This window comes from Trachypithecus francoisi, unplaced genomic scaffold (genome assembly GCF_009764315.1).
Source record: "Trachypithecus francoisi isolate TF-2019V2 unplaced genomic scaffold, Tfra_2.0 Lachesis_group1, whole genome shotgun sequence".
Lineage (NCBI taxonomy): Eukaryota > Metazoa > Chordata > Mammalia > Primates > Cercopithecidae > Trachypithecus > Trachypithecus francoisi.
The window spans coordinates 106,478,766-106,490,810 of record NW_022681454.1 but is presented as its reverse complement, the minus strand read 5'-3'; the positions used below and the strand labels follow the sequence as shown (position 1 = coordinate 106,490,810).

At 38.9% G+C, this 12,045-nt stretch overlaps 1 protein-coding gene across 10 annotated transcripts in view; it reads right to left on the bottom strand.

Annotated features, from left to right (window-relative positions):
- Positions 1 to 4,375, bottom strand: part of EGF (epidermal growth factor) — a 107,032-nt gene extending 102,657 nt beyond the window's left edge. For all 10 annotated transcript variants that reach the window (XM_033214989.1, XM_033214992.1, XM_033214991.1 and 7 more), the window contains exon 1: positions 3,804 to 4,375. In XM_033214989.1, the coding sequence (XP_033070880.1) occupies positions 3,804 to 3,930 (127 nt within the window). In that variant the 5' untranslated portion in view covers positions 3,931 to 4,375. The remainder of the gene's footprint in view (positions 1 to 3,803) is intronic.
- Between the last annotated feature and the right edge of the window lie 7,670 nt (positions 4,376 to 12,045).

The following is a 12,045-nucleotide window of genomic DNA, read 5'->3' as shown; positions in this document are numbered from 1 at the left end:
AAAATTTTCGAGGGAAGGGTTCCACACATGGGCAAAAATGTGCAAAAAATTGAAATAATCATTGTCACTTTCAAGTGGCTTGTTTTTGCTGCTGTTAAAATAAGATTATTGCCAGTAAGAAACCTAACAAACAGACTTAATTTGCAATGAAATGTTTTATCAGTTGGTATAAGAAAAAGACAAACACCAGAGCCACAGTTCCACAAAGTTACTTACTCAAATCAAGTTGATATGTTTTTGTATTTTGAATAAACATTTCTTCTGATTACAAAAATATGAGTTATGTATTTTGAAATTATTTTGACTACAATTTTTAATGTTGTAGAACTATTATTGGGTTTTTTAATATGGCATTTTGTCATGTATAAAAAATGTTCAACGATTATAGATGAAACCAAGCCACATTTAGAAAATACTATTACATTCATAAAAATAATTTTTAAAACAACAAAAACATTAATAGAATCCCGGGCTTATCGAGTGTTTATTATATGCCAAGATCTGTTTTGTGCACTTTACACATATTAACTCAGTGGTTCTAACCCAGGCTGTTGGTTAGAATCACCAAGAGAACATTTAAAAAAAAAAAAAATTGAGGCCTAGATTCCACTCCCAGAAGAGACTCTGATCCAGACTGCCTGGGGTGGCCGCCCAGACATTCGTGATTCTAATGTGCAGCCAGCATTGAAAATGAATACATTAACGCAATAGTGACAAGGGTCCTCGGAAGAGAGTACAATTATCTTCATTTTAAGGTAAGGAAAATGAGACACAGTTCACAAGCAGCAGAAATGGGATTTGAACCCAGGCAAGCAATCTGTCTCCAAAATTTATGCTCTTTACCGCTAAGCTCTACTACCTCTCCATGACCAAACACCACTGAATATTTGGAGGATAGTTTCACTGCCGTTAGAAAACAAAAAACAAAAAACAAAACAAAACAAAAACATTCGCATAACCCTGGCTGAAAAAACAAACAAGCTCCTGGTCTCAGAATTACTCTGGTTTGACATGACTGGGACACTGACCAAGCCTTAGCCGGTACTGAAATCAGTAATTTCACTGTTTACTACTAAAAGTGATCTACCCAGTTGGCTAACTTAGTGCCACCTCAGGATCCCTCCTGCAGCTGAGAGGCTGTACTTCTTCCTTACCCTTTATTTACCAAAAAAGTTCATATAAGTAATGCAGGTACCGGTGCCAAACAGGAACAGTTTCTTTTTCAACTGTTATTTGTCCTCCAGGGTAAATGGCCTTGAAAGTTCAGAAGCCACTTGCCAGCAGTTTTCTTTCCTGCTCTCCTCACCTGCTGCAGTTCAAGTAGAAGCTAACAGAAGACTCAGTTAATTTGTTAAAAAGGAGGGAGAGGGAGGGGAATAGAAAGAAACCTAACTGTGTTGCTGTCACTTGGTTTATCTGGCTAGCAGTCACATGAGTAACAATCTTACCTGAGTTACCTGAATACTGTTAGACCATAAAGCATTCTTCCTGCTAGGTCAGGTGGCTGCAGAGGTGATCTATCTCCATGCCAAGGGAAAGAAATAAGGCAAGTAGAATTTAAATGAGGGAAAAATAGATGATGGCACCATATCTATTTAGAGAGGGGAAAGAAATACTATCCTGTGAAATGCACACAGTGACAGAGGGTGACCCAGGCAGTTATCAGCTAACATGAGACCAGGAGCGTAAAGTACAGGATTTAAACCAGTGACTTGCAAGAAATGGGGAAGCAGAGAGTCAGGGAGTCCCAAAGTGCTATCCACACATTCCACACTCCATGGATCTGTGCCACGTCACTGCACTATTCAAACACGGCATCTCATCGTATGACTTGATCAAAGAGATCTAGCCAAGACGTGGAGCCCAAGAGGACATTTATTGAGCACACTCTGCTAAATACCTTGCTTTGGTACATGCTTGGTTATCTCATGTGATTCCCCACAGAAACTCCTAAAAGCAGTGGGCGAGGGTATTATTTCCCAGAGATATTCTAAGGTAACTCAGTTATTAAGTTAGTGGCATGGATATGAAATGAGGCTTGTTTGTTTCTAAAATCTGTGGTTCCTTCCACTCTGTGACACAGTCTCCCCAACTCATTGTTTCTATCCTGGGTTTCATGTTTATTGGGTACAACCCACCTCAATGACGGCACTTCTGAGCCACCAGAGGTGGCAAGGAAAACAAGGCATAGACTTGCTTGCCAGCAGAAATCAGACTATTCTGAGACCCTAGAGCCATCCATAAAAGCTGATTTTTGTAATTTCTTGGGTTCTGCTTCAGCAACCTGGGTTCTTTCCTAGCTTCTGGCTGCCTGAGAGATTGGCCCAACCATCACCCCTCACATCCCATGCAAATAACAGTGCCCAACTCTAGATATTTGCCAGCTACTCCACAGAAAATTCTCCCACCCCAAAGAGAGTCCAGTCCATTTGACATAACCGTATACAAAAGTTTTACTTCTGCCTCCAACAGCTGAGTCTAAGGTTCATGGGGACATTTTTGTCATGTGTCACCCTCTTTTTGTTGCTGTTCTCTAAGACTATGTCATTAACAGATCAGAGAAAGATGCCTCATTCATACAGGAGAATTTGCTGAGTACACACTATGGAAGCAGAAATGTCCTAGGTGCTGGGAACATAGAGATCACTAGGATTAAGTATTTCTTTCAAATACCCTAGAGTTCTGCTCACCTGTTACAAGGAGTGCTGCCTGAGTACAGAGTCCAGAGATTCTAAGCAAACGCACCTGATTTCCTCACTGGGAACTTCCTTAATGGGAGAGCCAGGACAGCAGCCTAGCTTTGGCAGTTTGGCTCTGTTTTGCTCTCTTTATTCAAACTATTGCCTATTGCATACTGTCTTCCAGAGGCGTCTCTTCTAGAAACTGTACTGTGTTTTCCTCGTCGATCTACCTCTTTTTAAAAGCCAGACCCAATCTCAAAAGGGCAAGCTGATAAAAATGGAATGTCGGGGCAGCTCATACCCTATCATCGATGGAGGCAGCTGCCTTGTCTGAGCAGCAGGTTGGAGACCCATCCAAGGATTAAATAAATGAATTAACAGTTAGAGGGAGAATTTTTTCAGGCAATATCCTTTGGCAGGATTGTAATTCACATTCAGTCAAGCTCCCATTTCCCCTTGGTGAAAAATCCATTTAATATGAGAGGACAGCGTGGCTTATTTACCCATTGTCATATTTGGCAGTTCTCAAAGTTGCACTGCACCTGTTACGAAAACTCTGGCGTCGTGTCAGAGCCTCAGAAACAGTGAGAGTGGGGAGAAAGTGAAGGGGGTTGAAATTGAAACTTAGGTTAATTTTCACAATTACCTTTGTTCACAGTTCTCTTCCCATTTTCCACTGATTTTTAGCAACTTCTGAATTCTTACACTGTTATCAGAAGGAAGAATTTTTTTTCTCTGTGGCTTAAGAGTTCCAAACAGACAAACAGAAAATCAACCATCTGTTTCCCTAATTTCCAACACAAAGCCAATCAGCTAGGTGTTAATTACTCCTCTTGTCAGAATAAAAGCTGAAGCTTCCATGAAATGTTCTGCTAGTTTAAAATGAGGCATATTCACTTACACATAGAAGTACAGTTTGAGAGTTATGAATTTTGATATTTGGTAGCAGAGTAGCTCTAATGGCCAGTAAGAAAATAAACATGCATCAGAAAACAAAAATGAAGCAACTATACACACCCAAAGACAAACTTTTTAAAATGCTCAAGTATACCAGATTGAACCAACAGGGATGTAGGGGCAGTTTCCCAGAGACCTGGAGCTCCTTTTCATTGCAGTACTTACCCACACGAGTAGAATTCCCATGTCCTGCGGGAGTACCTTCAGGACAGCTCCAGTGCTGCGGTGCTGAGAGACTAACAAAACTAAATTTTAAAACTACTGGCAACAGAATGATAAGAGTGAGCAGCATAATCCTGATAGGTTTGAACTTTCAAAAGAAAACAGCTTGCCCGAGCATGGCCCAGGCAAGGTGAGTATGTGTGACTCCAGATGCAGCTGCCTAAGTGGGGCCTCAGCCCTGGGTCATCTTTTACTTTCCCGTTGTGCTGTTGCCTTCCAAGCTCTTTCTTCAACTGAAAGACCTTCCAAATGCAGCCTGCCACGGGAAGCCACAGGAAAGATTTCTTTATCTATGTTTCTTTGGAAGCCAGTAAGAAATACCTGACACCCTTATGACAAATTTCACAGAGTTTAACAGCCCTGCTCTGGCTGACTTCACTGTGACAGACAGAGCAAGGCAAAGGCTTAGAGAGGAAAAAGAAAGAAAGAACTGATGGAAAGTTCCAGCCACAACCCTTGGATGGGGCTGAAAGAAGAAATATGGAGATAGGATTCCTCTCCCAACACGGTTTCTCTTTTTGAAAAGTGGGATGACTCAGCTTTGCTTTTTAAAGCTCTTCAGGCTCCACCTCCTTTCCTTTAGTGACACTTGAGTGAGCCTGTGTTTGCAAATGAGAATGTGGGCAATTCCTCCACACAGGAAAGCAGGGATGGCTGCCAAAGAGGAGATAACTTGCTACTCACCATAAATATCCTGGGCAGAACTGGGAGAGAGGAGTTAGGGGACTGTTGAGGCGCTCATGGTGAATGGCGGGAACTGCTAAATATTGGTTATGTTTTAATGTCTTGAAAGATGGAGACAAAATTAAACCATGCAGTATAAATCAATGATGAGCAGCACTGCTGATAGTTTGGACTGATAATAATTGATCCTTCACTTGAGCAATAGTAAAGATAGTTCACTTTCGGCCCATTATTTGAACGAAATGTCAATAGTAGTGCACGTTCCAGGAGCTTAATCTTTTTTTCTCTTTCTCCTGTATACTTTATAGCGGAATTTGAAAGATTATTCTTTCCAAATCAAAGGGAAATCCCTGAAGCCAAATGAAGAGATACAGTATGCACAGACACCTTTTCTTTCAGCATGAACATGATAAAACATCACGAGAGGCCAAGAGTGCAGGGAAAGGAGTGGATTGTTATTACAGGGCCGTTGGAAAAAAATAAGCTAACAGTGCAAAAGCTGGGAAGCACTGGAAATCCAGCACAGAGCAATGCTGTTCCTTCTCAGATAATTTAGGATTTTTTTTCACATCTTTGTGATAGAAAATAAGAACTGGATGTATCTGTTAGCCGTCTCCTCAACCACTTTCTACTTGGAGCAACAGCGGTTATTTCTTCAGGAGTACAACTAGGGCCCAAAAATACCCAGAAGGCAAACAATTTACAGCAGATTTAATGCACAATGGAAATTTCTGCCAGTTTACTCCATCCTGGAAAATGGACTTTCATTTAAGTTATGCTGAGGTAGTGTTCCAAGTGCTAGTCAAAATGTACGTAAATCAATAGTCACATAAACAACCGTCACACTAGTGAACACCTCATTACAGAGGAAAACAGAATAACTCTAAGCCTTTTACTCATACTTAACTATGTCCTGATTATTCTCCAAAGACTGGGTCACTTTCCTGAAAGTCAGGATTTCTCCTATTTCATCCAGCCTCTGCCAGGCAGCTCTGAACCCTTACAGGAGAAACAGACCCTGGGGAGCCGGGAAAGAGAAGTCCTTTGGGTAGATGTGTGGAATATTCCATTGCTTTCTGGACTCAGTCAGACTCAAGACTCATAATGAGCGTGCTATAAATAACCTGCACTGACTCTTCAAGTTACTAATTTTATTAATAAGCTTCCCTTTCAGCACAATACCTTACCGGATCCCAGCTGACAGCAATGGAAGGGGCTTAGAGGACAGTCAAGCATCAAGCTGTGTCAGTGGAGTGGATTGGAGAGAATATGAAGACTAACATGAAATGATCCACAACTCTGTTCTATTTGGATTTGGAATCTCTCATATTATTTTTGGTTGGAAAAAGGTTTGCTTTCTTAATTACATGTCACCTGGGCTAATGTTGTCATTAATGTTGAGTACAAGCCCCCTAGGAGATGACAGAGTCAACAGAGATATAGCAGATGCTATGGCTGATGACTGATGATGAAAATCAACCCCAGCTAATTCATCATCTACAGTTGCCCGGAGAGCAAAATCATAGGACAGAGCTACCCAACTAGGAAGGATTTCCGGAGATATTTAATAAGTTTATATTCTGGTGGGACGCGGTGGCTCACGCCTGTAATCCCAGCACATTGGGAGGCCAAGGCAGGCGGATCACAATGTCAGGAGATCGAGACCAATCTGGCTAACACGGTGAAACCCTGTCTCTACTAAAAATACAAAAACTTAGCCAGGCATGGTGGCACACACCTGTAGTCCCAGCTACTCATGAGGCTGACGCAGGAGAATCATTTGAACCTAGGAGGCGGAGGTTGCAGTGAGCCGATATTGCACCACTGCACTCCAGCCTGGGTGACACGGCGAGACTCTATCTCAAATAAATAAATATATAATAAGTTTATATTCCTACTTCTAGATAAAACTGAACCTTTCTTGCACTCTAGAAAGGTCGAAATAAACTATTTTAAAGTTGACATGAAATGCATTATAATTTATGGGTTTGAGCTGCCAAATATGTTTTAATTTCTGGAACTTAGTTAACTAATTCATTCACTAATTAAACAGCTGTATGTGATAGGGTACTGTCTGGAGCACAAAAGACAGAAGCCATGGTCCTTAACATCAAGAGCTTGCTGAGGTTGATTAACAGCAACAACAGAGAGTATATGAGTATGAGCTAATGAATGACCAGTCGCCAGGTATGTGACTGGTCACATACTAGGTGTCAGGAAAGAAGGAGGGGAGCTGCAATGTACTTTGGACTACAGCATGCAGTGTGAAGCTCTGTGGAGTAATTAGGATGCCTCAGAAGGACGTGAAGAGGGAGAAGGGTTGTGCTGACAGGATGTGGAATAGGAATGGACAAAAGTTTTTTCTTATTTAATAGTTCCTTAGATCCTGAAGGGACACAGCTGAGTGGGGGAAACCCTGCTGGCAGGTCAGTAAGAAAGTTAGACATTAATAGCAAGGAGATAGCTCTGAATGATTATAAGTGTGAGTGGACAGCAATAGCTGGAAGGGACTGTTGGGACACGTATTTATGTGTGCTAGTTATAAAATTCTAACTTTTCAGATGAAATTTCCTCATTGAAGCACAGGGCACCTAATTTTCTCGGTTATGTATTTACTGTGCTCAGCACCTCTTACTAATCATTGCCACCACCACACCGTCAACAAATTGCTTCCTTAATTACAGCATGACTCTTCATCATTCTCCCAGGTATTTTAGTTTCTAAAAATTTAAAGTTTTAGGGAAAGAAATCTGGATTTTCTATCATTCCCAAAACAATCTTCCCCCAGCCTTCAATTCTGCTCAACCTATAAGAAGTACAGTACCATTAAATGAAGAGCAGTTCAAGTGGTCTACAAGGCTTGACAAGAGAACTAGAGATACTGTAAACTGCATATAATGAAACACTACTTGCTGGAAGTAAAAAAAATGCAAACCACTGGTTGCAGCTCTTATTATATGTATAAAACTGTGAATCAGGCTGGGCATGGTGGCTAATACCTGTAATCCCAGTACTTTGGAAGGCCAAAGTGGGTGGATCACCTGAGGCCAGGGATTCGAGACCAGCCTGACTAATATGGTAAAACCTCATCTTTACTAAAAATACAAAAATTAGTTGGGTGTGGTGGCAGGTGCCTGTAATTCCAGCTACTTGGAAGGCTGAGGCAGGAGAATTACTTGAATCTGGGAGAAACTAAATGTAGAAATAACAGAAATGAAATCTGCGGTAGGAAAAGACTAAGAACTGGAATAAGTATTGAATGTAAAAAATAAACAAAATCGGCCGGACACAGTGGCTCACAACTGTAATCCCAGCATTTTGGGAGGCCGAGACGGGAGGATCACAAGATCAGAAGTTCGAGACCAGTTTGGCCAATACGGTGAAACTCTGTCTCTACTAAAAAAACAAATAAACAAACAAAACAAAACATAAAAACCTGCGAATTAGTATCCTCTTTGCTTGCCACTCAAAACTAGAAAGATGTATAAAATAGATGGTGGAGAGAAAATATTTGAGTTAGTGACATATGAATTATTTCAATTTTAAATACCAGAGAAATTAAATTAAGTTGCTTTCCTTTGGTTTTCCCAGCCTGACTTCTAATTAAGATGCATTCTTTTTCATTTTCACTAAAGTAAAATTTATATAAAGTGAACAGATCTTAAGTGTACAATCTGATGAGTTGTGATAAATGTATATATACACTTCATCAATGCCTCAAACTGTCTTTTTAAAAACACTATTTTTGGTAGAAATTTCCAAGCATAGAGCATTTCCTTTATCATCAAAATTTTCCATATACTCCTTCCAGTGAATCCCACTCATAGGTAACCATTGTTCTTATTTCTCTTGTCATAGATTAGTTTTGTCTGTTCTTGAACTTTATATAAATGCAATCATACAGTACGTTCAACTTTGGATCTAGCTTCCTTTGTTTAACATAATGTTTTTGAGACTCACGGAGGTTATGCATATTAGTACTTTATTCTTTTTTATTGTGGGGAAGTATTTTTGTATGAACATAGTACAATTTGTTTATCTGTTCTCTTGTTCATGAACCTTTGGATTGTTTCCAGGTTTGGCTCAATGAATGTTTTCATTTCTCAACAGTTAATACCTAATTACTTGTTCATAGGGCAGATATATGTTTAACTTCATAAGAAACTGCCAAATATTTTTCCAAAGGGATTGTTCAATTTTATACTCTCCCCAGCAATGTATGTGAGATCCATTGTTTCATGTCCTCACCCACATTTGGTACTGTTAGTCTTTTAAATTTTAACCATTTTTGTACATGTGACATAACACATTGCAATTTTAATTTGCCTTTTCCTAATGACTAATGGTATTGACCATCTTTTTTGTGTGTTAATTTATCATTCATATATCCTCTTTTGTGAGACATCTGTTCAAACCTTTTGCCTGTGTTTATTGTATTGTTTGAAGTTTCATTATTGATTTGTAGAAGTTCTTTATATATAATCTATATTCAAAGTCTTTGTCAAATCTTTGTGTTACAAATATTTTTTCTGGTTTGGGACTTATGTATTCCTTTCCTTTTCTTTTTCTTTTTCTTTTTTTTCAGAAAAGGTCTCACTCTATTGCCTAGCCTAGAGTATAGTGGCACAATCATAGCTCATTGTAGCATCAAATTTCTGGGCTCAAGCAATCCTCTTGCCTCAGTCCCTCAAGTAGCTAGGATTATAGGTGCACACCAGCATGTCTGCCTAGTATTTTTATTTTTTGTAGCGATGGGGGTCTCACTATGTTGTCCAGGCTGTTTTCAAATGCCTGGCTTCAAGCAATCCTCCCACCTTGGCCTCCCAAACTGTTGTTATTACACGCATAAGCCGCCACACCTGCCCTCTATTTATTTTCTTCATAGTCTTTTTTTTTCCCAATAGGTTTTTGGGGAACAGATGGTGTTTGGTTACATGAATAAGTTCTTTAGTGGTGATTTCTGAGATTCTGGTGCACCTGAGCAGTGTACACTGTACCCTGTGTGTAGTCTTTTATCCCTCATATCCTTCCCACACTTTCCCCCAAGTCCCCAAAGTCCATTGCATCGTTCTTATGCCTTTGTGTCCCTCATAGCTTAGCTCCCACTTATGAGTGAGAATGTACGATGTTTGGTTTTCCATTTCTGAGTTACTTCACTTAAAATAATGGTTTTCAATTACACCCAGGTTGTTGTTGCAAATGCCATTATTTCATTCCTTTTTATGGCTGAATAGTATTCCATGGTATATATGTACCACATTTTCTTTATCCACTTGTTGATTGATGGGCACTTGGCTGGTTCCATATTTTGCAATTGCAAATTGTGCTACTACAAGCATGTGTGTACAAGTGTCTTTTTCATATAATGACTTCTTTTCCTCTGGGTAGATATCCAGGAGTGGAATTGCTACATGAAATGGTAGACTTACTTTTAGTTCTTTAAAGAATCTCCACACTGTTTTCCATGGTTTACATTCTCACCAACGGCATAAAAATGTTTCCTTTTCACAATATCCGCTCCAATATCTAGTATTTTTTTATTATGGCCATTCTTATAGGAGTAAGGTGGTATCTCATTGTGGTTTTGATTTGTATTTCCCTGACAATTAGAGATGCTGAGCATTTTTTCATATGTTTGTTGGCCATTTATATATTATCTTTTTAGAATTGTCTATTCATGTCCTTAGCTCACTTTTTGATGGAATTGTTTGTTTGTTTGTTTGTTTGTTTGTTTTCTTCTTGCTGATTTGCTTGAGTTCCTTGCAGATTCTGGATATTAGTCCTTATTGGATGTATAGATTGTGAAGATTTTCTCCCACTCTGTGGGTTGTCTATTTACTCTGCCAATTATTTCTTTTGCTGTGCAGAAGCTTTTTAGTTTAGTTAAGTCCCATTTATTTACCTTTGTTTTTGTTCCATTTGCTTTTGCATTCTTGGTCATGAAGTCTTTGCCTAAACCAATGTCTAGAAGGGTTTTTCCAATGTTATCTTCTAGAATTCTTACGGTTTCAGATCTTAGATTTAAGTCTTTGATCATCTTGACTTGATTTTTGTATAAGATGAGAAATGAGGATCCAGTTTCATTCTTTTGCATGTGGCTTGCCAACTGTCCCAGCACCATTTGTTGAATAGGATGTCCTTTCCCTGCTTTATGTTTTTGTTTGCTTTGTTGAAGATCAGTTGACTGTAAGTATTTGGGTTTATTTCTGGGCTCTCTATTCTGTTCCATTGGTCTATGTGCCTGTTTTTATACCAGTACTATGCTGTTTTGGTGACTATGGCCTTATAGTACAGTTTCAAATCAGGTAATGTGATGCCTCCTGATTTGTTCTTTTTGCCCTGTCTTGCTTTGGCTATGTGGACTTTTTTTTTTTTGGTTTCATACAAATTTCATGATTGTTTTTTCTAGTTCTGTGAAAAATGACTGTTGTATTTTGATGGGAATTGCATTGAATTTGTAGATTGTTTTTGGCAATATGGTCATTTTCACAATATTGATTCTACCCCTGCATGAGCAGGAGTTTTGTTTCCATTTGTTTATGTCATCTATGATTTCTTTCAGCAGTGTCTTGTAGTTTTCCTTGTAGAAGTCTTTGGCCTTCTCGGTTAAGTATATTCCTATGTGTTGTATTTTTTCAAGCTATTGTAAAAGGGGTTGAGTTCTTGATTTGAATCTCAGCTTGGCCGCTGTTGAACAGGGTTACTGATGTGTGTATATTAATTTTGTATCCTGAAACTTTGCTGAATTCATTTACCAGTCCTAGGAGCTTTTTGGATGAGTCATTAGGGTTTTCTAGGTACAGGATCATGTCATGAGCAAGCAGCAAGAGTTTGACTTCCTCTTTACTGATTTGGATGCCCTTTAGTTCTTTCTCTTGTCTGATTGCTCTGGCCAGGACCATAGTGTCTTTTGATAAGCAGGTGATTTTAATTTTGATAAAGTTCAATTTATCATTTTTTTTCTTTTGTGGTATTTTTTGTGTTCTCTTTAGTGGTGATTTGTGAGATTTTGGTGCGCCCTTCACCTGAGCAGTGTACACTGTACTCAATGGGAATTGCATTGAATTAATAGATTTTGCAGAGATCATAATAACTCATTCTATTTTTTTCTAGGTACTTTTGAAGCTTTTGCTTTTTATGTTTGGGTTTGTGATTCATATTAATAAATGTTTGTATATTATGTAAAGTTGAAGTTGAAGGGTTTTTTTCTCCATTTAGATATTCAATTGCTTCAATGTCATTTTATGAAGAGAGTTTTCTTTCCTCTTGAATTGCTTTGCACTTACTGAAAAATCATTTGACCATCTATGTGTGGGTCTATTTTCAGACTTGACTTGTTGACTGCTTTGTCTGTCCTCATGCCAATACCACATGTTCTTTATTGCTATTGCTTTGTAGTAAGTCTTCAAAATCTGGTAGGGTACATCCTCAGACTTTGTTGTTGTTTTTCAAGATTATTTTGGGCTATTCTTGGTTCTTTGCATTTCCAAATACATTTTAA